General features: G+C 45.7%; 2 protein-coding genes across 2 annotated transcripts; one reads left to right on the top strand and one right to left on the bottom strand.

Annotated features, from left to right (window-relative positions):
• Positions 1–15,410: 15,410 nt before the first annotated feature.
• LOC111834262 (uncharacterized) lies at positions 15,411–19,731 on the bottom strand. Its single transcript, XM_072717237.1, has 6 exons — positions 19,599–19,731; positions 19,464–19,507; positions 16,672–19,340; positions 15,660–16,614; positions 15,559–15,587; positions 15,411–15,488 (listed from the first exon to the last, which is right to left on the bottom strand). The coding sequence occupies exons 1-5, from the start codon at positions 19,622–19,624 to the stop codon at positions 15,580–15,582; spliced, it is 3,702 nt and encodes a 1,233-aa protein (XP_072573338.1). The 5' UTR covers positions 19,625–19,731; the 3' UTR covers positions 15,411–15,488; positions 15,559–15,579.
• Positions 19,732–20,310: 579 nt separating this feature from the next.
• LOC140593261 (uncharacterized) lies at positions 20,311–24,595 on the top strand. Its single transcript, XM_072717236.1, has 6 exons — positions 20,311–20,437; positions 20,529–20,572; positions 20,696–21,582; positions 21,940–22,617; positions 22,675–23,959; positions 24,528–24,595. The coding sequence occupies exons 1-6, from the start codon at positions 20,412–20,414 to the stop codon at positions 24,593–24,595; spliced, it is 2,988 nt and encodes a 995-aa protein (XP_072573337.1). The 5' UTR covers positions 20,311–20,411.
• Positions 24,596–25,997: the final 1,402 nt, after the last annotated feature.

The raw sequence follows: 25,997 nt of genomic DNA, 5'->3' as shown, positions 1-25,997 counted from the left end.
CATGCAGAGATTTAACAACCCCCCCCCCCCCAGTCTCTAGCTTCTGGCCTTCCTCCTCTCTGCCCACCCCATCCCTTCTTTCCTGGGGGCACAGGTGAGTACAGGTGGCAGCCAAACGCCATGGGAATTGAATGACATCACAGTTGGGGGCTGACCTACATTTAGACCAAGGCTGAGGTGCATTGTTCCAGCGTGTCAGACAGGCGTTGAAACAGTGACCCTTTGTGACCTACGCAGTGGTCTGGGATTGTAATACACAGCACAGCCAGGCCCTCTGCCTCTCCGACATCCGGGGTAGGGGGTCACCGGGGAGGGGCTGACCTCCACAGGCCAAATGTCACCATTCAACTCGTCCATCAGCATCTTTTTCATGTGGCTGTTCATACAAATTACTTATATCCTGTCTTCTGTTTTAACAGGCGTTGTGATGTTTCTTCAGGTGTTGCAAAGCCGAAAACTTTAAAGAAAGTAGTAAAGTGATTTTAAAAACTCAGTTGCATTGGCGCTTAGGCTAATCAGCAGATATTTGAGATGTTACGATAACGATTCTTAAAACCATAAACAATCAGTTTTTTCAGTTTTTCCTTAATGCCATTGCAGCAATTATGGAGTCTTTTATAATAATGACTTTCCCAGGCCTGATATACTGTATAATGCTTGAATTCCATTCTGATAATCCAGCGTTCATATCCTTGCACCTTGCTTATGGTGTTCTGACTTATCCTCTACTGCCATCCAGTGGTCAAAACATAAAATGGCTAAAAGGTTAATCCTGACGTCAGAACCATAAAAGACAAATTCCAACACGACTAAAACATACTTGAGCCCACGTGGAACATCATTACTGAAAATCCTTTTGAAACAACTTAAATAAAAAACACACAATGCAATATTACAGTTGGTGGCTTTCACATTTACAGTCAAACGTATTATTTGACTATACTAATATTAGTAGAGAATAACTGTTTGAATTTACATTTACTGTTCAAATGTATTTAGCATACCTGCACAGGCAACAACGGTCACAGGGATTACACATATTCTTGCCCAAACATTCATACACATACACACGCACACACACACACACACACGCACACACATGTAGGGTAAACATATCCTTATGGGGACCGCTCATTCATTTCAATGGGAAAAATGCTAACGCTAACTATGACAACCTTAACCCCTACCCAGCCCTAACCATAACCATAAGTAACCAAACAAAATACAAGAGTTTTTGCATTTTTAGTTTTTTCATAGCAGTCACCGATTTTTATAAAATAGAGTTTTCCCTTATGGGGACCAGGAAACCGGTCCCCATAAGGGAAAAAAATGGATATTTATCACGTTATGGGGACATTGTGTCCCCATAAGGATAGGTAAACCCGCTCACACACACACACACACACACACACAATATTTATGTATCTGGAAAACCTCTATTTTAATTCAGTTTACACGTGCTGGGATCTGAACCAACAATTTTTTAAGGGAATGGATCAATTTGCACACAGAAAAATTTCCATAAAGGATAAATAGTCAAGTCAAGTCATGTCAAGTTAGTTACGTTTATTTGTATGGCACATTTTCATGCACAGAGTCCAATAACATGCTAAGGTTAATTGGAGTTAGCAAATTGCCCGTGTGCGTGTGTGAGTGAGGGTGCCCGGTGCTGGGATGGCTCCCAGTCCAGGGTTATTCCCTGCCTTGTGCCCATAGTCTCTGGGATTGGCTCTGGAAAAGAAAAAGAAACAAACCTCTACAGTTACGCATTCATGCTCACATACATCCATTTAAACAAATCAAATACTGGATTCTGGAAAAAAAAAGAGCACAAATACATCTGACCATAGTGTGGATTAAAAAATGTATACCTTTAGTGTTCTTTTGGTTCCTAGTGTTGCGTGGGGATGCAGGGAAGGATTGACGATCCATGGAGCAGCTTAAAATGCCCAAGGAGACTTTATTTTTCAAAAATCAAACATACCCTAAAGCAGAAACAAAAAGAACCGCAAGTGGTCAAAAACAAAGGGCAACAATGCATAAGAATAACATGCAAATTAACACCAAAAGGGCAATAAAACAGAACCATAACTGGGGAGTTAAACCCAGGTAACAATAAGCAGGAACCAAACCACACAGCACTAACATCTACAATAACCAACAATGGAAGAGGGCAAAGGCAGACACATTTATATATAAGTAACAAGGCTAGGGTCACCATTTGTCCAGATTTCCCTGGACACGTCCTCTTTTTGGGCCCCTGTCCGGGCGTCCAGGTGGTTTTTCAAAAATCAGTGGCTTGTCTGGGTTTAGCCCTGCAACTGTATGACCCAGTGTTGCAAGTTACAGTGCAGTAGTAAGTGAAGAAGGAGGCACCGATTTTCAACATACGGCAGCCACTCAGTATCACCTCACAGCGCTTGCAAGGCTCGTCCACACATTTAAAAATTAAACCATATGCATATCCCTATGTGTCACGCTGCTCACGAGTGACATCAGCTTCAGGGAACCATTGGCACTTTGACATTTCATTTTTGTTTTCATGTGAACAATGAGTCGCATTGCTTGCTTGAAGTTTAACAAACTTTAGCTTAGCGTTTTGTATCTTTTGTTGAAAAAGACTTGTATATACATATATTGTGTCAATTGTGTGTAGATTGTAAAAAACGAGAGTTAACCGTAAGGATACCATATGTTCAGGTTTCTCCGGATGCGAATATTAATTTAACAGGGTGGTTTAGGGAAGATTGACTAAATTGACTAAATTGGTCAGTGAACGTGAAAACTCATTAATATTCTGAACCCCAGACACATCCTCTTTTTTGTCTCACAGAATATGGTAACCCTAAAGAAGGCTAAATGAGGGACAGGCTATTACTAATTACAGACAATGAACTAAAAGCTACAGAGAACAGGTGAGGGTCACGAATGAGCACTAAGGACTTCAGACAGTAGGAGAGACTAGGATCATAGGTGAAACAGAACAGAACCACAAAACTAAAGACTAGCAGGGATAAGTAAAAACAAAGGCACATAACAAGAACCAATGCAGGAATATATGAACATTAAATTGGGACAAACTCAAATGTCCAGTATGGTTGAAGTTGGTATCGGGCCGTCTGAAACACACATCAGTAGAGATACATGGTTATTGGCCACCTGCTTAGTCCATTCGGCCAAGCAGCAGCCCAGAGAGCAGGGAAACACACTAATAGAAACTAATGAAGTTGCTACAACACTGTGGAAGGAACAGGGTGACCAGCGACACCTGCTGGTCAAATGAGGAAGCAGACAGAACAGAACAAGGCAGGGATTGATCCTGACATCTAGATCAACGCAGAACATGTTCCTTTTGGATTGGGTCAAGCAACTGGGTCACAGTAGGGCCTTCTGCTACCGAACTCCACACACACAGGAGATACAAGCACGAGCACCAAGGCGATACATTCTTGCACAGTGATACCATTGGTGTGTGGACTTCAACAGAAGTAGTTCTACATTAAGCCACTCACTACAAAGTCTGTGGATTATGAAGAGTAACTGTATCATGATTTCTAGTAAGAGAGATTGCTGTTGAGTTTTTATAATGCATTTTTTTAGTGCTTTAATCATCACAGAAAGAATGCCATTCGGTCCCATTGTATTCAAGAGAAGACCAATATCTCTATCGCTGATATCTCCAAAACTATGTGACTCCCAGCAGAACAACCTAGATGAATAGATAGCACTAAAGCCCTTCTAAAACATCTTTTTTTCAGTTTTGGGTTGAGCCTCCCCTTTGAGACAAGTCAAGTCAAATCGTTTATTTAAATTATATACCACATTTAAAAACAACAGGAGTTGACCCAAAGTGCTTTCCATTTCAGAAAGAATTAACAAACACTGCATACATAGTACAATATAGAAATAAAATAACATGAGTTACATAGTAAAATATAAAAAATATAAATTAAATAACATGAAAATATGCATACAAGAAATAAGCAATTAAAAATTTAAATTCAAAATAAAAATTAAAGGAAATAAACCAATAAGCAACAGAAAAAGAACTAAGAGGGTAATTAAAATAAATTAAAAGAGTTTTTAAAATAAAATTAAAAGTAACTTAATAGTGGACTTCACAAAACCCTAGGAGACCTTCAAACTGAGTTGAAAGTAAGAAAAAGAAGGTGGGTCATTAATTTAGATTCATCAATAGAAGTGCAGGACTTAATGTTGGATGGGTGACTAATCCAGAGTCTGGGCGCAGCGTGAGTGAGGAACTGAGGGGAGCATTTGTGAGGATGACCTAAGTGACCAGGGGGCTGATCACGGAACTAATAGGTCTGAAATGTTCTGTGGTGCTAATCCACTGAGTGCGTTAAAATCAAATAGCAAAATTTTTAAATCTACTCTGTAGTTCACTGGTAACTAATGCAAATGAGTCAAAACAGGAGTATGCCATCTTTTCTTTGTTCCAGTTAAAAGTCTAGCAGCTGCATTTTGAACCATTTGAAGTCTAGAAAGCCAACCCCATATGCAGGGAATTACAGTAGTCAGGCCGAGAGGTGATAAAAGCATGGATAATTATCTACAGGTCCTTATGAGATAAAATCGGCTTTAACTTGACTATAGTTCTGAGATGATAAAAGCTGCCCTTTACAATACTGCTGACTTGTTTGTTAAAATTCAATGATGTATCCAAAAATACACCTAGGTCTTTAACTTCATTATGCAAATATACTGACAGGGGACCAAGTGCACTGCTAAGGCTAATAATAGAGTATTGGGGGGCCAAATATAATTTACTTCAGTTTTGTTTTCATTTTGTTGAAGGAAGTTCCTCACAATCCAGCATTTCATATCATCCAAGCAGCTGAGCAGGTTCTTCAGAGAGCAGGCGCTATCAGCTGTAGCTGCTAGGAAAAATGTGTGTCGTCTGCATGATGATGATACAAAAAATTGTATTTTTCTGAGATAGAGCCAAGATGTTAAACTTGTTCAAGTAGGAGGTGACCTGGGAGAATGCAACTTTTCCCAGTATCTTGGAGATCAATGGTGGCCTAGAGATGGGACTTTAATTTTCATGCTCATTGGGGTTGAGGCTGGTTAATAAGCAGAGTTGGGTAATTCAGGTCCAGAGAGTAAAAGTCCAGACCAAGATGTTGTTTCAACCAACCAGTTGAGCTTAAAGAGTCACAGTCACAGAGTACTCAACTGATTGGTTGAAACAAAATCCCGGTCTGGAGTCTTACTCTCTGGACCTGAATTACCCAACTCTATTAATAAGCTATTACTTATAGCCAAAATAAGAGGGCAGATTGTAACAAAAAATTCCTATTAAAGGTGTGATGGTATAATATCTAAGTAAGTGGCATTCATTTGTGGGCAGATGGGAAGATGACACTGGCTGAAATTGCTGGAGGTAACTGATTGGACTATGTGTCTCTGAGGAATTTGTGTTTGGTGGTGAGATGTTAGATCTCATGTTGTTGTCTTTGTCAAAAGCTCCTCACAGATTTCAGCAGTAGAAGCAAAGATAACAGCAGCAGTAGCAACAGGATGATTTAAGATTTAATTGTGCTGAATAATATTTTGGGTCTGTGAGCATTTTTATTAATTAGTTCAGCATAATATTTAAAGAGCCTTCCTGCAAAAACCCAGATATGAGCCTGGATTTGGTCGCCACTCACTGGTAGGAATGACCGCCATCTATAAGCATCCATTTCCTACACTTCCTCTTCACTATGGAGACCTTTGGCAGCAGGGCAAAAATGGGAAACAAACTGCAGTTGGTGTCAGAATCTTCACACAAGTGGCCCTGGACACCCCCAGAGTAGAATAGGGCTGCACGGTCACATCGCAATATGTGAAATTTCCACAAGGAATACTGAGGTATTTTGAAAAGGAGATGAAATTACCCAAAATAGACTATAGCCAAGTAGAACTTGCTATTAAATACCAATAGAGTGTGGCAGATAAGCTGGCGGAGTTTCTGCAAGTGGTTAAGAGACTCAAATCAGTAACGCACATACCGATGACAATGATGAAATGATATATGACAAATAAGTCTAGATCACCTCTCCAGGTTTAACCAGCAGGGCGGCGCCCTTCAGGCAGGTCGTCAGCAGTCAAACTTAGGCTACAGAGGCTTTCTTCCCGATCTCCGGCACAAGAGTCAAACTCAGGGACTGCCTCTCCACTGCCCCCATCAGGCCAGAGTGCAGCTGTCTGCAGCACACAGTTGAAACCTTTACAGTGCATAGCTTGTGCTCTGCTAGGTATGAGTTCTGTGTGAAATGGGCCAGGTTCCATAGTAGATGGGCTTTCTTCCCAGAAACAGCCACCGGTCCATCTTTGACTGGAAATAGGCAGTAGGGAAGAACCTCAACATCCTCCATAGTTCCTTCACTCTTGTTACAGCCCCCAGGACATGCTTTTGGCAGCATGAAAAGTATTTTTAAAAAAGGCAGAGGTTTAAAGTTCAGGGAGGGGTTTAAAAAAACCATAGAAGAACGAACATTAAAATAAAATTGTCAAAATAACTTTTTAAAACACATTGAAAAAGCCGTGCATTCATTTCCCTACCGTGACTGAAATTTTTAGTACTCCCTTGTTCTCTTCCGTCTTTTTGGTTCTGCCATGTTTAATCCACTGAGGTAAAGGTATATAGTCAATGTATGTACATTGCACTTCATTATTTCGACACTCGTCGTTCCTACATGGAATGGGAAGGGTGATCACCTAGATTGTGGTAACTACAGGTGGGTAACACTGCCCTCGGTGTTGGGTAAGGTCCTTGCTAGGGTCATCCTCAACAGGACCTGTGATCACTTGCTCACCTATCAGCAACCGGAGCAGTCTGGTTTTATGCCTAAGACGTCTACTATCAACCATATCCTGGCACCAAGGGTTTCACACAAATTTCAGCAGTTTCTTTGCAGGTTTTGCCGATTTTCGTAATGCATTCGAAGCAGTTGAATCTTTCTCAAAAAGATTGTCAAAAGGATGTAGGACTTCCTGAGACTTTGTAGGATCCCTCCCGAAGTTGCTCAACTTCACGGCTGGTCTGTACACTGGTACTGTGAGTGCTGTGCAGAGTGGAGGCAGAACCACTGCATTCTTCCCAGTTGATTCTGGGGTTGTTCAGGGGCGTGTTCTTACCCCAGCTATGTTCAATGTTCTTGACTTTGCTGACGATGCTGTGATAATTTCTGAATCAATCGAGGCACTGATTGGGGCTCCTGAGAGACCTCGACAGTGACATTCATGTCTCTGGTGACCTCCAATGAAGTCAGTAGACAGATTGGGAGTGCATGGGGGTCATGAGGTCACTGGAAAGGGGTGTGCAACCCCCCTGATATCTTTGTAAGAGGTTGATTGTCCAAGTCTTTAGATTCCTGGTGCCCCCTGTTTTGCTGTATGGCTGCGAGACATGGACACTATCCAGTGACCAGAGACAAAGACAGGACTCTTTTGATGCTGTGTCTTTTCAGAGAATCCTTGGGTACCACTGGTTTGATTTGTTGAACGAGTGAATGCTCAGGGAGCCCCAAATAAGGCACATTACCTGGATCGTGAGAGGATGTCAGAGATGGCACTATAGTCATGTGGCGCGATTCCCTGACAGTGATCTGGCTCACAGGATCCTCTTTGCTGAGAACCTGAGTGGCTGGACCAGGCCAAAGGGATGCCCATAGAAAACCTGGCTGCAGCAGATAGAAAGCCATTTGCAGAGAGTGGAACTGTACTGTGTATTAGCCTGGGGGGTTGCCAATTCGGATCCTGAGGTGTTTCGTCATGTGGTGGGTGTGGCAATGCACTGTACCAGTGCATGCTTCCCAACCTGGGGGGTATTCTCCGTATGTGGATTAGTCGTTTTATACTGTAGGCGATGCGGAAAATCTGTCGAAGAGCGCTGTTTGCCGGGAAATTCGCAAAGTCTGTGTAGCCCTGAAATATATGCTCCGGGCATTCATAGTATTTCCTGGACACCTGCGTGTGCAGACAATTAAAGAGGCGTTTTATGCCATTGGAGGTAATCTATAGGCAAACAAATTACAGTCCTATAACAAATTTCATAATCGGACTAATATTCTCATCATCCAGGATTTCCAAATGTGATTGGGGCACTGGATTGCACCCAGATCAGAATCAAGGCCCCATCAGGTCCAAACGAACCGGACTATGTGAATAGAAAAGGCTTCCACAGTATTAACGTACAGGTATTGTAACCTATAATATACTGCCAATAAGCAGGCTGACATACAGGAAAGTTGTTTTACACACTGAATTCTCAGGTGACCTGTGATGCATCATACCTTATTTCAAATGTGGAGGCTAAATGGCCAGGGTCTGTTCATGACTCCAGAATATTTAGGGAGTCACACCTGCATCGGACACTTGAACAAGGTAATACTCATACATATTTCTGAATCATGGTGAAGCGTGCATTGTAATCACAACTGTTACCTATTCCACAGGTCATCATGATGGAATCCTGGTTGGGGATAGGGGATATGCCTGTAGACAGATTTTAATGACCCCATTCCCTAACCCCAACCCTGACAAACCCGATATAATGCAGCTCTGTGTAGAACAAGGGCACGTATTGAAATGACCTTCGGCCACCTGAAGGAGAGAGTTCAATGTCTGAAAAGGCTGAGGGTTGCACCTGACAGAGCATGTGACATAATTGTTGCATGCTCCATCCTACACAACATAGCCACCATCAGAAGAGGGAGGGCCCCTGAGGTGGGGGTGCAGCCTGATGATGACCTTGAGCCAGTGCACCTTGACCAACCCAGCGGCACAGCAGCCAGAGACCGAATTGTGGCCCGATATTTCCAGGAATGACAACACAGTTGTTTCACACAAATGTTACCTTTATTGTGAAGTCACTTTTCAGCCTGTAAGGAGTACAGAACCAAGTATTCATAAGTTGTATGCGCATAATATACTGACAGAGAGAGGCGGATTTGTTACCATTTGTTTTCTAAGTATTTCTATCTGCAACTTAATTTTGGTCTTCCTGAGTTCATTAAATTCCATGTCCTGCTGGATTTTCCTCATTTTCAGTTTCCTGTATGTGATTTTCTGTTGAAGGTATCTCTTGTACAAAACACGTACGTTATTTGTCCTAAGGACAAATGCCTTAGGATTCTCTCTGCACTGTACATGCAGTATAGCATTTTGATTCTTCTTTCCACTTTACAAAGTACTCAACTGACCTCACCATCTCCTCTTCTTCATGTGAATCGTGTTCCAGAAGGGACATGTGTGCTGCAACTGGGCTCCTGTACAGAAGTTATATCATCATTAGAACTGATTGCTCAGAGTGCAGTTTGTTCAAACATTATTCGAAACATTTACCTCTTCCCCTGATGAATGGTCAGACACTGTCTTCATCAACTACATCACATGGGTCAATGTCTCGTTGGTCAGACACAGGTTCAAAGGTTATGATATTCCCTGCAACTGACCCAGCAACGAAAAAAAAGATATATCATATTGAAACGCTGAAAATTAATATATATATATTGTTAATAGAAAATAACAACCCAGGGAAAAAAAAAAAACACATACGGAAATTGTACCACAGGTCCTCTGTGACTGCACCTATGGCACCCGCAGACCACAAATATATGCAATGGTCATCCTGTACCTGAAATGAAGTGACCGCTGCTGCGTCCTGCCACTGGCTCCGACGAGGAGATTCCCCCTTCAATGCCCTGAGACACAGGGCGATGGGCATTCTGCTGGAGAGCCAGCTCTTCAGCGGGGGTTAGGTCTGGACCGGGCGGACCTCCAACAGTTTTATTTTTGTTCGCTTTGACAGGATTTTATTTATTTTATTTTTTGCACACGTTAACATACATAGATGGATACACACATCTATCTAATTATTAGAGTGTGTGTAAATATCATTATGCATACACACACACACTTTATGAGATGTCATATTTACCAGTTTGAAGTATATTTTTGTACTTCACTTTAACTTGTTCCCCTGTCCTGATCGTGCTTATGTTTGATCTGGAATTATAACGATTAAATGATGATTCACGTAAGACATTGGACCAGTAACGCTGCATTCAAGGAATATGATAATTGCCAGTAATACAATAATTGCAAACTACTCACGCATTTAATTTGTCGGCCACTTTTTGCCAGCCGTCTTTTCTGGATTGTGCCACTTTTGCGGTGTTTCCTTTGGTGCTAATTAAGTTTATGAACTCCTCATATCCCTCCAGTATAAGGTCCTGCTCGCTTTGGGAGAAGAATTGTGCCCTTTCTTTCGACATGTTGCAGGAGCCAATGAGAGACTTGCCGATCATGTTTTCTAGACTCGATGTATATACTGTAGGCTTTTCGAGCAGCGCAATCATCTCGGATGATTGGATCCAGCTAAGCTAATCTACTCGTGAAGTGCGTTTCAGGAACCGAATTAACCGGATGATTTTCACCGGCATTAATTGATCCAAGATGAAGCTTCTGATCTTGGATGATTTAAGCGACGTACGGAGAATACCCCCCAAGTCAAGACTGAGTCCAAATGAGAGAGACAGCAAAGACAAAGGGTGTTGTATTATATTTGTGGTATTCATTTATAGGCCCAAGATTGACATATATACAGTAAACATAATCAGCTGCAGTCTTATAATAAATACACAAAATGTGTTTATTATTCTATAAAAACCTTTTGATTCAGAAAAGTCTTGAACAGAGTGAGATTACTATTCTGAATCCAGGATCCACAGAGCTACAGCAGCGAAACACAATCACAGCCCTTAAGGGACAACATCCTTGAGATTTTTTCCATTTAACCAAATATGATTGAATATTTATCTCAAGGCTTGAATTAAGGCAGCTGACTAATTATTTGAATCATGAGTTTTGTAAAATTAGCACAACTGAATATAATTAGGGTTGTCATGATAGCAGATTTTCACCACACAATTATCTTGGTCAAAAGAATTCACAGTAATGATATTATCACCATATTCATAGAAGATATTGGCAAATTAATAATGATGTTATCAATCAAATTCATCTTTTAATTTGTTTATTGTGTATTTAGTCTCTTTTTGGCAAATGAATTTCACTCATAATACGAGTTTAATGAGGTGGAGAGTCTATAAGCAGAACTAGAAGAACAATTACGGTACTTAATGGGGAGTGAAAAGACAACGGGGGCTAAAACCCCGATTGCACTCGCTCTTGTTTGTCATCTTCGACATGCCTTTCCATGCCCGTAGTGGCCACACAGCACAGTTTGTTGCACTTGCACATCTGAACATGAGTAACATTACACTTTACAGCTTTTTACAATGGTGCCCGATTTGTACCACCTTGTTTTCACCACACGGCACAACTCAACCTGAATTTCTTTTAACAACATCAAGTTAATTTTACGGATGGCTTGTAAGTGATCTCAACCAGCCCAGGGTGGGATATTCAGCCAGATTTCTGTTTAATGAAAGTCCTGCATAGCACCTGCACTAGTGTCAGCAAAGAAAATGTTTTTTTTTCAGTTAGCAGAATCATTGACACCAGTTGTCACTAAACAATAGAGTGACGACTGTATTTTGCAATAAATGTAGACAATACGTAAATGTCAATGTAAAAAAAAAAAACATTTGTAATGGCTGCTGGTTTCGATTAGAATATTTGTTGAGTCCAATGGCCAAGACACTAGAAAAACATAATAATTAATACTTGATTTATCCCTGTGGGGAAATTGTCTTTACACCTCCCTCTACTTTGTAGAGTAAGTTGTCTGTGAAGGGCAGCCACCTGTAGTAGCGCCCAGGGAGCTGGGAGTTAAGATCCTTGCTCAAGGACCCGCAGACGTGCTGAGGCTGGGTTTGAACTGGTGACTTTCTGATTACAGTCATACAGGCTTAGCCCACTGAGCCACACGCTGCCCCAAAGACTAAGACCAAACTCGACTACTGCAGCCCTGTTCTGATGTACTTTTTTCATAAAAGTCAAGCAAATACCTAATATCAGACTTGTCTAACTTGTTGTCTAATTGCTATGCTGGTTAACTAGCTAGCTCGTTAAGGAGACTTTTAAATAGCCTTAAACTTTGAAATGGAAGAGTTCAATTTTTATGAAATGATATATAGTTATCAGTCTCCTCAATTTAACTCATAAAATTATAACAGCAAAAGGTAGAAACACTGAAGCTGCTGGCAGCTTTGCTGCTTGGCACCCAAACGCGCAACTTTAATTTAGCTGTTAATTATTTGCATATTAAGACACCCTTGCAACTGCCAACTGTTAAAATGGTTCCTTAAGTTAAAAATTTTGCATGTTTTACATGTTTCGCAGAGGTTTGCACTCCGTAGCAACTGAGGATAGGTTGGGTCAGGGCAGGTAAGGTCAAGAAGCAGCAAATAGTTGAGTTTTGTATTTAAAAATAACAACAATAACATCACTTTTTTGAAAATCATATTAACTGGAATCGTAGGAATTTTGGTAACGCTTTACAATACTGGTACACAAATAAGCATATATTAATAGTTGAACTAATGCCTGAGTCAGGATGAGTTAATGCATTCACTAATGATTAGAACATTGGTAAATACTGAAGCAAATACCTCAGTGACCTAACAAATCATACATAAATAAGCATTAGTGTCATTGTTAACTACTAATGCATTCATGACTCACTTTAATAATTAAGTGTTTTATTAATAGCCTACTATCTCCAGAGGCGGGCCTTTTTGGAGCCACACTCCTAAAGTCACTTTGGGCAAAATCAAAACAGGAAGCTAGCTCAAAAACAGAGTAAAAAGTTTCAAATCTGAGCATTATCTGCTACAATTGATGGAAATGTACCAAGACTGGCCCAGACACTAAAACATCTTTACTACAATTATAAAATTTGCTTATTATCTTCAACTACTCGACCATAGTAGAGTAGTTGAAGTTGAGTAGTAGAGTAGTGTATATAATAATGTGTGAGCTCCCTCTAATGGTGCTCTTTAGGTAGAACACGAGAGTCGTGGCTGTATTATTGTTGCAGTCAACATGTTGCAAATATCTAAGCCTATTTAAGAGAATGTTGGGTAATGAGCTTCACTCAGGTCCACCCAGATTTCATACAGGTCCATCCATCAGCCACTTTTCTGTATTTAAATGCTGCAGGAGGATGCTCACATGAAAAAATAAGGTAAAACTAATTCACGTCTATACCAAAAAAATCTTTCCTTCATTATATACAAAATTGTCTGAAGACTTGTGTGGTCATTGCTTCAATTTAAGCAGCTTTATGGAGTATCGTTGAAGATAGCAAAGTTTATGAAGGGTCTGATTTTGGGCATCTTTTACTCCTGGTTTGGGCTATAAAATGGGAAGGAGTTTGCAACCCTGACTGTGCAGAGTCTGCGCTGGTCTCAGCTGTGGACAGTGTGTGGCTCAGTTGGTCAGGTGTAGATTTGGGGGGGGGGGGCTCCCTCCAACATATGACCACAAATAATATTCTTCATATTCAAAGATATAATTAATCTCTCATCAATTAATATAATTTTTTACCCCAAGTACACCTACCCTTCATGGAAATGGTTTATTCTACAGCCCTGCTCTGGGGTGTTTCTTGCACATTAGCAAAAGACAAAAATATAGCAGGAAAATGAATAGCAAGAGATCAAAGACAAAAATACAAAACAGAACACCATTTACTCATGACACACCCCAGCAGACACACTTCTGGTATATATTATATTGTACAGGTAGTAATCCAACTTTACCTGACCAGAAGTGTGACTATTAATAATCCTGACTACGTATCTGTGCTGGACATCACCAGTGTTAACAGGATTTTACTGTACAGTGACAGATCAGCATAGATTGCCATAAATCTGATAATTTAGCAGGTAGGTCGCATACCCTTTCAAGTCAAGCTGTATTTTCTTAAAATGTTTGCACCTTTTCATTGTGCCCCACAAAGACTAGAGACTTATGTCTTAAATGATTCAGATTTCCATTACGCATTAAAATTTAATGGCTTTTAATAAAGAACAAAGTCAGCAAATAATTTGACTGAACAAGAATCACTGACCGCTCTCCCACGACTAAAGGAGTAGAACACCTGCAAATTTAACATGGAGTTTGCAGTGTTATTTGCATAATCATTTACTTGTGTGGTAGAAAAATTATAAATCAAGGACTTAGAATTAAAGTCTGGACCTCTTAGTTTGGTGAGTAAAGAAAATCTTTTATTCCAGCAAGTTCAGCAAAGCGCTCCCATCACACTCTGGCACTTGGTACCAAGTCACCCCCAGCACACAGAGCAACCAGTAGATAAAACATAACTCCCAGGACTTCTAAGGCCTGATTGGTCATGAAACATCAACAAACTAAGCTGAAACGTATAACAAACACAATTCTCCTGCTCCATTGGTTCACTTTGGTAGCAAGGTAAAGTCCACCCATTGTACGGAACTTACTGGAGACAGCCTCGGCTTCTAGACTCTAGAGATATGTATATAGATATTAATTATACGACATTGAATCACTTAATGTTTGGGTGTTCCATTGATTGACATTGTCCCTGACTCACTGCAAATATATGGTTAACATGATTAGTATGATTAACATGATGCGATCAATTGCATAACATTATATATTGACTACTACTACTACTATATTAAGCTATAACTCTTTGTGCACCAGTTGGGGTGACTTCGAGTCTCTTCCTGCAAGTGGTTTCTCCCCCCCCCCTTTGCTCCACTGTCTGCCCCTCCAAGGTCCGAGCTTCTGCGGAGCCACCTGCAGGCAGCTATCACAAATCGAGGTCACACAGTATTCAAAACAATCTCTTCTGGCCTAAAGGCCAAAGACATAAACCCAATATGCCTCCCCTCCCAGGCCTACTAATGTCCAATTTTACTTCCACACTTGCACATATGAGCTGAGAGAATAGACTCACACATTGCAAAGCAAAACCAAAAATGATTTACTGTAACATGCATTTGGCAGAACAAATGCAGTTTGGCTATACTCATCCATTAGCCAAATCACATCACTGTAAAAGCTGAAGGCAGAGTCAGGCATGATTGGGTTGGGCTGCCTCATTCACAAGGTTGGGATTAAAGTTCCCACCTAGTAATGAAAGGAGTCCCCACAAAGACATACAAACCTATATGATGTTGCCAAGCTGGGCAACAAGTAACCCATTGTGTCCTGCAGGCAAACTAAACCAACATTTGAAGTAACAAATGAAATACCAACATCATGACTGCATGATTCACACACACACACCACTCCAGGCTGAGATACAATGCAGCAGACCAAGAGTATCAAGTTGTGATCAGACTGGCCATTTGGCATTAGTGGACCACTGAGGTTTGAGGGAAGGTACACCTTACAGATCTGCCTGACAATGGCAGGCAGTCACAAACCACAAGGAATCACAGGAGGAGTTCATTAAGCCATTTATTTGAAGCCAAGTACACAAGTCAGAGGAAGAGCTTCCAAGTTCGGACCCAAAGGAGCAGAACCTACAAAAGAGCCATGATGAGCAGAGACCAGGCACAGTAGAAACATTGATATGGTCAATTCCCAGCTTACCATCAATTCCGAGCTGGACAATTAGTTCCCTGTGAAAGAGATGCCATCAGATGTAGTCACATGGATGTGTGCACATGACCCAAAAGAGCCCTTTGCCTCACCTGGGATGAAATGCTGCAAGGACTTCTTGAGCCAACCTGTTCCAGGGCTCACACTTAAACCTGAGCCAAGCTGATACTCTGGGCTCACAGACCCACTACCACCAAGCCTAGAGGCAGCCTGGGAACTGAAGCCTTGAGTAGACCCAAAGCTCGGGCCAGAAGCAACACTGACTGAGGTGCCAGAGCCCTGCTGAGATCCTACACCCTTCTGGTACAGGGCCCAGCTACTGCAGTTACCCTGCTGGGATGATAGCTGCTGGGCACCAGTTAGGCCTTGCTGGGGCACTAGCTGCTGCACACTGGAGTAGCTCTGCTGGGAACCAGTTAGGCCTTGCTGAGGCACTAGCTGCTGCATGCCAGGGTAGCTCTGCTGGGAACCAGTTAGGCCTTGCTGGGGCACTAGTTGCTGTGTGCCAGGGTAGCTCAGCTTAGACCCTAGCTGCTGGGCACTGGTTAGGCCTTGCTGGGGCACTACCTGCTGTGTGCCAGGGTAGCTCAGCTTAGACCCTAGCTGCTGGGCACTGGTTAGGCCTTGCTGGGGCACTACCTGCTGCGTGCCAGGGTAGCTCTGCTGGGAACCAGTTAGGCCTTGCTGGGGCACTAGTTGCTGCATGGTAGGGCAACTCTGCTGAGCACCAGAGTAGCTCAGCTTTGACCCTAGCTGCTGGGCACTGGTGAGACCTTGCTGGGATGGCAGCTGCTGGGCACTGGTTAGGCCCTGCTGGGGCACTACTTGCTGCATGCCAGGGTAGCTCAGCTGGAAACCAGTTAGGCCTTGCTGGGGCACTACTTGCTGCATGCCAGGGTAGCTCTGCTGAGAACCAGTTAGACCTTGCTGAGACACTAGTTGCTGCACACCAGAGTAGCTCAGCTTAGACCCTAGCTGTTGGGCTTGGGTGAGGCCTTGCTGGGATGGCAGCTGCTGGGTACTGGTTAGGCCTTGCTGGGGCACTACCTGCCGTATGCCAGGGTAGCTCTGCTGGGAACCAGTTAGGCCTTTCTGGGGCACTACTTGCTGCATGCCAGGGTAGCTCTGCTGGGAACCAGTTAGGCCTTGCTGGGGCACTAGTTGCTGCACACCGGAGTAGCTCAGCTTAGACCCTAGCTGCTGTGCACTGGTGAGGCCTTGCTGGGGCACTAGCTGCTGTATGCCAGGGTAGCTCAGCTTGGAACCAGTTAGGCCTTGCTGGGGCACTACCTGCTGCATGCCAGGGTAGCTCTGCTGGGAACCAGTTAGGCCTTGCTGTGGCACTACCTGCTGCATGCCAGGGTAGCTCTGCTGGGAACCAGTTAGGCCTTGCTGGGGCACTAGCTGCTGCACACCAGGGTAGCTCTGCTGGGAACCAGTTAGGCCTTGCTGGGGCACTACCTGCTGTATGCCAAGGTAGCTCACCTTGGACCCTAGCTGCTGGGCACTGGTTAGGCCTTGCTGGGGCACTACCTGCTGTGTGCCAGGGTAGCTCAGCTTAGACCCTAGCTGCTGGGCACTGGTTAGGCCTTGCTGGGGCACTACCTGCTGCGTGCCAGGGTAGCTCTGCTGGGAACCAGTTAGGCCTTGCTGGGGCACTAGTTGCTGCATGGTAGGGCAACTCTGCTGAGCACCAGAGTAGCTCAGCTTTGACCCTAGCTGCTGGGCACTGGTGAGACCTTGCTGGGATGGCAGCTGCTGGGCACTGGTTAGGCCCTGCTGGGGCACTACTTGCTGCATGCCAGGGTAGCTCAGCTGGAAACCAGTTAGGCCTTGCTGGGGCACTACTTGCTGCATGCCAGGGTAGCTCTGCTGAGAACCAGTTAGACCTTGCTGAGACACTAGTTGCTGCACACCAGAGTAGCTCAGCTTAGACCCTAGCTGTTGGGCTTGGGTGAGGCCTTGCTGGGATGGCAGCTGCTGGGTACTGGTTAGGCCTTGCTGGGGCACTACCTGCCGTATGCCAGGGTAGCTCTGCTGGGAACCAGTTAGGCCTTTCTGGGGCACTACTTGCTGCATGCCAGGGTAGCTCTGCTGGGAACCAGTTAGGCCTTGCTGGGGCACTAGTTGCTGCACACCGGAGTAGCTCAGCTTTGACCCTAGCTTCTGAGCACTGGTGAGGCCTTGCTGGGATGGCAGCTGTTGGGTACTGGTTAGGCCTTGCTGGGGCACTACTTGCTGCATGCCAGGGTAACTCAGCTGGGAACCAGTTAGACCTTGCTGAGACACTAGTTGCTGCACACCAGAGTAGCTCAGCTTAGACCCTAGCTGTTGGGCTTGGGTGAGGCCTTGCTGGGATGGCAGCTGCTGGGTACTGGTTAGGCCTTGCTGGGGCACTAGCTGCTGCATGCCAGGGTAGCTCTGCTGGGAACCAGTTAGGCCTTTCTGGGGCACTAGCTGCTGCACACCGGAGTAGCTCACCTTAGACCCTAGCTGCTGGGCACTGGTTAGGCCTTGCTGCGGCACTACCTGCTGTATGCCACGGTAGCTCTGCTGGGATGGCAGCTGCTGGGAACCAGTTAGGCCTTGCTGGGGCACTAGTTGCTGCATGCCAGGGTAGCTCTGCTGGGAACCAGTTAGGCCTTGCTGGGGCACTACCTGCTGCATGCCAGGGTAGCTCTGCTGGGAACCAGTCAGGCCTTGCTGGGGCACTACCTGCTGCATGCCAGGGTAGCTCTGCTGGGAACCAGTCAGGCCTTGCTGGGGCACTACTTGCTGCATGCCAGAGTAGCTCAGCTTAGACCCTAGCTGCTGAGCACTGGTGAGGTCTCGCTGGGATGGCAGCTGCTGGGAACTGGTTAGGCCTTGCTGGGGCACTACTTGCTGCATGCCAGGGTAGCTCTGCTGGGAACCAGTTAGGCCTTGCTGGGGCACTACCTGCTGCATGCCAGAGTAGCTCAGCTTAGACCCTAGCTGCTGAGCACTGGTGAGGTCTCGCTGGGATGGCAGCTGCTGGGAACTGGTTAGGCCTTGCTGGGGCACTAGCTGCTGCATGCCAGGGTAGCTCTGCTGGGAACCGGTTAGGCCTTGCTGGGGCACTAGCTGCTGCATGCCAGGGTAGCTCTGCTGGGAACCAGTTAGGCCTTGCTGGGGCACTAGCTGCTGCATGCCAGGGTAGCTCTGCTGGGAACCAGTTAGGCCTTGCTGGGGCACTAGCTGCTGCATGCCAGGGTAGCTCTGCTGGGAACCAGTTAGGCCTTGCTGGGACACTACTTGCTGCATGCCAGGGTAGCTCTGCTGGGAACCAGTTAGGCCTTGCTGGGGCACTACTTGCTGCATGCCAGGGTAGCTCTGCTGGGAACCGGTTAGGCCTTGCTGGGGCACTACTTGCTGCATGCCAGGGTAGCTCTGCTGGGAACCAGTTAGGCCTTGCTGGGGCACTAGCTGCTGCACACCGGAGTAGCTCACCTTAGACCCTAGCTGCTGGGCACTGGTTAGGGGCTGCTGGGGCATTACCCCCTGTACCTTAGTAGGGGGTATAAATACCGTAGGAGCATAGTGAGTACCAGGACCTGCATCAGGCTGGACTGCCACATACTGAAGAGATTCTTGGCCATTCCGGGAACCTACAGTGCTGGTCAAGGAGGAGAAGGATCCAATGCCTTGACCAGACTTACAAGTGCTTGTTGCCACTTGTGCCTGGCTGGACCCAGAGCTGCTCCCAGAAGATCCAGCAGCCAAGCTATATTTTACAGGAGAGCCAATGCCAGCACCTGGGGGGCAAGAGCATAAGAGCAAGAATATAATCACAATGTCAAGGAGTAAGGGGATTAACACCCATCCAGGTTCCTCAAGCAGTCTCACAACCCCATTAGTAAGCCACCAGTAGCACTTACTTAGTCCTACATCAATGTAGCAGACTGATACCAAGCAAAGCACCCTGCAAAAGAGGCAAAAGGGCAGTTACACTCAGCAAATACCTCGCAGTGATAAGACATCATCATCATGGCCCTTTTTGGAGCCCAACTTACAATAAATTAACTCCAAGTGCCATCATTCAGCTACAAAAACTAGACTGAGGTGAAATCAGTTGCATAGCCTTTGATATTACACTGTCTATCGTAACTAAGCACTCACACTTAGGATACCCAACAAGTTCACACTTCAAGCCTTTAACTTTCCCGCCTCGTGCAATCTAATTAGAAGCAGCTGGTAACTATGGAAACCACAACTGGCAAACAAGGCGGGAAAAAGTAACGAGAAAAATTTGATAATGGTTCTTAATTTGTACTGCATCATAGTGTACATATAACATGCATCTGAAGTTGTATTCCTACATGCATTGTGCAAACCTTTGGAATTTAACCTTGTTACTTATTGCTCAGGAATCATGAGAGAAAATCACAATCTTGATTCTGAGTGAAAAGAAAATTGTGACTCTTATTTTGCCCAGAATCGTGCAGCCTTAATCCTCATTTTACATTTCTACTGCAGATATAATGAGGCAACAATGCACATGTAATGTTAGTAACAAGGTTAAATTCCAAAGGTTTGCACAATGCATGTAGGAATACAACTTCAGATGCATGTTATATGTACACTATGATGCAGTACAAATTAAGAACCATTATCATATTTTTCTCAGTACTTGTTCCCGCCTTGTTTGCCAGTTGTGGTTTCCATAGTTACCAGCTGCTTCTAATTAGATTGCACGAGGCGGGAAAGTTAAAGGCTTGAAGTGTGAACTTGTTGGGTATCCTAAGTGTGAGTGCTTAGTTACGATAGACAGTGTAACACCAAAGGCTATGCAACTGATTTCACCTCAGTCTAGTTTTTGCAGCTGAATGATGGCACTTGGAGTTAATTTATTGTAAGTTGGGCTCCAAAAAGGGCCATGATGATGATGTCTTATCACTGCAAGGTATTTGCTGAGTGTAACTGCCCTTTTGCCTCTTTTGCAGGGTACTTTGCTTGGTATCAGTCTGCTACATTGATGTAGGATTAAGTAAGTGCTACTGGTGGCTTACTAATGGGGTTGTGAGGCTGCTTGAGGAACCTGGATGGGTGTTAATCCCCTTACTCCTTGACATTGTGATTATATTCTTGCTCTTATGCTCTTGCCCCCCAGGTGCTGGCATTGGCTCTCCTGTAAAATATAGCTTGGCTGCTGGATCTTCTGGGAGCAGCTCTGGGTCCAGCCAGGCACAAGTGGCAACAAGCACTTGTAAGACTGGTCAAGGCATGGGATCCTTCTCCTCCTTGACCAGCACTGTAGGTTCCCGGAATGGCCAAGAATCTTCTCAGTATGTGGCAGTCCAGCCTGATGCAGGTCCTGGTACTCGTTATGCTCCTACGGTGTTTATACCCCCTACTAAGGTACAGGGGGTAATGCCCCAGCAACCCCTAACCAGTGCCCAGCAGCTAGGGTCTAAGGTGAGCTACTCTGGTGTGCAGCAGCTAGGGTCTAAGCTGAGCTACCCTGGCATACAGCAGGTAGTGCCCCAGCAAGGCCTCACCAGTGCTCAGCAGCTAGGGTCTAAGGTGAGCTACCCTGGTGTGCAGCAAGTAGTGCCCCAGCAAGGCCTAACTGGTTCCCAGCAGAGCTACCCTGGCGTGCAGCAGCTAGTGCCCCAGCAAGGCCTAACTGGTTCCCAGCAGAGCTACCCTGGCATGCAGCAGGTAGTGCCCCAGCAAGGCCTAACTGGTTCCCAGCAGAGCTACCCTGGCATGCAGCAGGTAGTACCCCAGCAAGGCCTAACTGGTTCCCAGCAGAGCTACCCTGGCATGCAGCAGCTAGTGCCCCAGCAAGGCCTAACCGGTTCCCAGCAAGGCCTCACCAGTGCACAGCAGCTAGGGTCTAAGCTGAGCTACTCCGGTGTGCAGCAACTAGTGCCCCAGCAAGGCCTAACTGGTTCCCAGCAGAGCTACCGTGGCATACAGCAGGTAGTGCCCCAGCAAGGCCTAACCAGTGCCCAGCAGCTAGGGTCCAAGGTGAGCTACCTTGGCATACAGCAGGTAGTGCCCCAGCAAGGCCTAACTGGTTCCCAGCAGAGCTGCCCTGGTGTGCAGCAGCTAGTGCCCCAGCAAGGCCTAACTGGTTCCCAGCAGAGCTACCCTGGCATGCAGCAGGTAGTGCCACAGCAAGGCCTAACTGGTTCCCAGCAGAGCTACCCTGGCATGCAGCAGGTAGTGCCCCAGCAAGGCCTAACTGGTTCCAAGCTGAGCTACCCTGGCATACAGCAGCTAGTGCCCCAGCAAGGCCTCACCAGTGCACAGCAGCTAGGGTCTAAGCTGAGCTACTCCGGTGTGCAGCAACTAGTGCCCCAGCAAGGCCTAACTGGTTCCCAGCAGAGCTACCGTGGCATACAGCAGGTAGTGCCCCAGCAAGGCCTCACCAGTGCTCAGCAGCTAGGGTCCAAGGTGAGCTACCTTGGCATACAGCAGGTAGTGCCCCAGCAAGGCCTAACCAGTTCCCAGCAGAGCTACCCTGGCATGCAGCAGCTAGTGCCCCAGCAAGGCCTAACTGGTTCCCAGCAGAGCTACCCTGGCGTGCAGCAGCTAGTGCCCCAGCAAGGCCTATCCGGTGCCCAGCAGCTAAGCTCTAAGCTGAGCTACTCTGGTGCTCAGCAGAGTTGCCCTGGCATGCAGAAACTAGTGCCCCAGCAAGGCCTAACTGGTTCCCAGCAGAGCTACCCTGGCATGCAGCAGGTTGTGCCCCAGCAAGGCCTAACTGGTTCCCAGCAGAGCTACCCTGGCATGCAGCAGGTAGTGCCCCAGCAAGGCCTAACTGGTTCCCAGCAGCGCTACCCTGGCATGCAGCAGGTAGTGCCCCAGCAAGGCCTAACTGGTTCCCAGCAGCGCTACCCTGGCATGCAGCAGGTAGTGTCCCAGCAAGGCCTAACTGGTTCCCAGCAGAGCTACCCTGGCATGCAGCAGGTAGTGTCCCAGCAAGGCCTAACTGGATCCCAGCAGAGCTACCCTGGCATGCAGCAGGTAGTGTCCCAGCAAGGCCTAACTGGTTCCCAGCAGAGCTACCCTGGCATGCAGCAGGTAGTGTCCCAGCAAGGCCTAACTGGATCCCAGCAGAGCTACCTTGGCATACAGCAGGTAGTGCCCCAGCAAGGCCTCACCAGTGCTCAGCAGCTAGGGTCTAAGGTGAGCTACCCTGGTGTGCAGCAAGTAGTGCCCCAGCAAGGCCTAACTGGTTCCCAGCAGAGCTACCCTGGCATGCAGCAGGTAGTGCCCCAGCAAGGCCTAACTGGTTCCCAGCAGAGCTACCCTGGCATGCAGCAGGTAGTGCCCCAGCAAGGCCTAACTGGTTCCCAGCAGAGCTACCCTGGCATGCAGCAGGTAGTACCCCAGCAAGGCCTAACTGGTTCCCAGCAGAGCTACCCTGGCATACAGCAGCTAGTGCCCCAGCAAGGCCTAACTGGTTCCCAGCAGAGCTACCCTGGCATGCAGCAGGTAGTACCCCAGCAAGGCCTAACTGGTTCCCAGCAGAGCTACCCTGGCATGCAGCAGGTAGTGCCCCAGCAAGGCCTAACTGGTTCCCAGCAGAGCTACCCTGGCATGCAGCAGGTAGTACCCCAGCAAGGCCTAACTGGTTCCCAGCAGAGCTACCCTGGCATACAGCAGCTAGTGCCCCAGCAAGGCCTAACTGGTTCCCAGCAGAGCTACCCTGGCATGCAGCAGGTAGTACCCCAGCAAGGCCTAACTGGTTCCCAGCAGAGCTACCCTGGCATACAGCAGCTAGTGCCCCAGCAAGGCCTAACTGGTTCCCAGCAGAGCTACCCTGGCATACAGCAGCTAGTGCCCCAGCAAGGCCTAACTGGTTCCCAGCAGAGCTACCCTGGCATACAGCAGCTAGTGCCCCAGCAAGGCCTAACCGGTACCCAGCAGCTGCCATCCCAGCAGCTGCCATCCCAGCAGCTGCCATCCCAGCAGCTGCCATCCCAGCAGCTGCCATCCCAGCAGCTGCCATCCCAGCAAGGCCTCACCAGTGCTCAGCAGCTAGGGTCTAAGCTAAGCTACTTCGGTGTGCAGCAACTAGTGCCCCAGCAAGGCCTAACTGGTTCCCAGCAGAGCTACCCTGGCATGCAGCAGGTCGTGCCCCAGCAAGGCCTAACTGGTGCCCAGCAGCTATCATCCCAGCAGGGTAACTGCAGTAGCTGGGCCCTGTACCAGAAGGGTGTAGGATCTCAGCAGGGCTCTGGCACCTCAGTCAGTGTTGCTTCTGGCCAGAGCTTTGGGTCGACTCAAGGCTTCAGTTCCCAGGCTGCCTCTAGTCTTGGTGGTAGTGGGTCTGTGAGCCCAGAGTATCAGCTTGGCTCAGGTTCAAGTGTGAGCCCTGGAACAGGTTGGCTCAAGAAGTCCTTGCAGCATTTCATCCCAGGTGAGGCAAAGGGCTCTTTTGGGTCATGTACACACATCCATGTGACTACATCTGATGGCATCTGTCTTTCACAGGGAACTAATTGTCCAGCTCGGAATTGATGGTAAGCTGGGAATTGACCATATCAATGTTTCTACTGTGCCTGGTCTCTGCTCATCATGGCTCTTTTGTAGGTTCTGCTCCTTTGGGTCCGAACTTGGAAGCTCTTCCTCTGACTTGTGTACTTGGCTTCAAATAAATGGCTTAATGAACTCCTCCTGTGATTCCTTGTGGTTTGTGACTGCCTGCCATTGTCAGGCAGATCTGTAAGGTGTACCTTCCCTCAAACCTCAGTGGTCCACTAATGCCAAATGGCCAGTCTGATCACAACTTGATACTCTTGGTCTGCTGCATTGTATCTCAGCCTGGAGTGGTGTGTGTGTGAATCATGCAGTCATGATGTTGGTATTTCATTTGTTACTTCAAATGTTGGTTTAGTTTGCCTGCAGGACACAATGGGTTACTTGTTGCCCAGCTTGGCAATATCATATAGGTTTGTATGTCTTTGTGGGGACTCTTTCATTACTAGGTGGGAACTTTAATCCCAACCTTCTTGTGAATGAGGCAGCCCAACCAAATCTACACCTGACCAACTGAGCCACACACTGTCCACAGCTGAGACCAGCGCAGACTCTGCACAGTCAGGGTTGCAAACTCCTTCCCATTTTATAGCCCAAACCAGGAGTAAAAGATGCCCAAAATCAGACCCTTCATAAACTTTGCCATCTTCAACGATACTCCATAAAGCTGCTTAAATTGAAGCAATGACCACACAAGTCTTCAGACAATTTTGTATACAATGAAAGATTTTTTTGGCAAAGATGTGAATTAGTCTTACCTTATTTTTTCATGTGAGCATCTTCCTATCCTCCTGCAGCATTTAAATACAGAAAAGTGGCTGATGGATGGACCTGTATGAAATCTGGGTGGACCTGAGTGAAGCTCATTACCCAACATTCTCTTAAATAGGCTTAGATATTAGTGTTGTAGTCAAGACCGCCTAAACCGAGATCAAGACATTGCTGAGACCGGAAGGTATCAAGACCAAGACACTGCCGAGACTTGAGGGTACAAAGACCAACATCAAGTCCAAGACCAAGACCAAGACTGGTCGAGACCAAGGCCAAGACCGAAAACAGACTAGGGATAGAATCAACATCACATTACTCAGATCAACTGTAGAGAAAAAAGGCATTGCTGTAGTGTCATTACTCGTTAAATCAAATTCATGTTATCTTTTCAATTATATTGTCCATATGTCTCTCATTTAAAATCTTCCAGATTTGTCATAGTTACAAGGCCTGATGGAAAATAACAGAGATGGGGACAAGTCGCATATGATCAAGTCCAAGCAAGTTTCAAGTGTTAACCATCAAGTCTCGAGTCAAGTCTCAAGTCACAGTTAAGACAAATCAAGCAAGTCAAGTCAAGGGTTCACCCTAAGCAAGTCAAGTCGAGTCCTGATAAGTTTCAAGCCAAGTCAAGTCAAGTTGCAGTACTAAAACAGAGGTTAAATTTTCGATACATGTTTATTTTTGCACAGAAAAATTTTTACAGAAAAGATGAACTTATATACATATATTATGTATCTTATTTAGTGATGAATCACGTTAATTAAAATGAACGGATCTTTTTCATTTCAGCAGAATATAAATATAATGTATGTTAATATAGCCCAGTGATGAAGTTATGAAGCATAATCGTCATCTCTGCGGTGGACGCGCAATATACACGTTTCATACATAATATATAATCTGATATATTTGTTTTCTATTTGAACTGGTTTCATTGTTATACAGCACACAACATTTTGTTGTTATTGTGAGTGTACACAAAAAAATTATAGACACTTAACGTAACCGATTCGAACGATGAAATTATTCTTGTCTGTATGACCAAAAAGTTTTGAACGAGTTATTGAAGGAGAAGTGATTGCACCGACGCTTTCATCTTTAGATTTTCATGCAGTATAACGTACGTACACGAGCTGCCATTCAAC

The sequence above is a fragment of the Paramormyrops kingsleyae genome, chromosome 10 (assembly GCF_048594095.1).
Source record: "Paramormyrops kingsleyae isolate MSU_618 chromosome 10, PKINGS_0.4, whole genome shotgun sequence".
In the NCBI taxonomy this organism is placed as follows: Eukaryota; Metazoa; Chordata; class Actinopteri; order Osteoglossiformes; family Mormyridae; genus Paramormyrops; species Paramormyrops kingsleyae.
The sequence above is the reverse complement of the archived record's forward strand: the minus strand, read 5'-3'. Positions and strand labels throughout refer to the sequence as shown.

Coding starts and splice junctions, on each gene's coding strand:
- LOC111834262 (XM_072717237.1), bottom strand. CDS start 19,624: ATGATGGCACTTGGAGTTAATTTATT. Junction 19,508..19,598: donor GCACTTGGAGTTAATTTATT/GTAAGTTGGGCT, acceptor CCTCTTTTGCAG/GGTGCTTTGCTTGGTATCAG. Junction 16,615..16,671: donor GCTACCCTGGCATGCAGCAA/GTAGTGCCCCAG, acceptor GGCATACGGCAG/GTAGTGCCCCAGCAAGGCCT.
- LOC140593261 (XM_072717236.1), top strand. CDS start 20,412: ATGATGGCACTTGGAGTTAATTTATT. Junction 20,438..20,528: donor GCACTTGGAGTTAATTTATT/GTAAGTTGGGCT, acceptor CCTCTTTTGCAG/GGTACTTTGCTTGGTATCAG. Junction 22,618..22,674: donor GCTACCCTGGCATGCAGCAG/GTAGTGTCCCAG, acceptor GGCATACAGCAG/GTAGTGCCCCAGCAAGGCCT.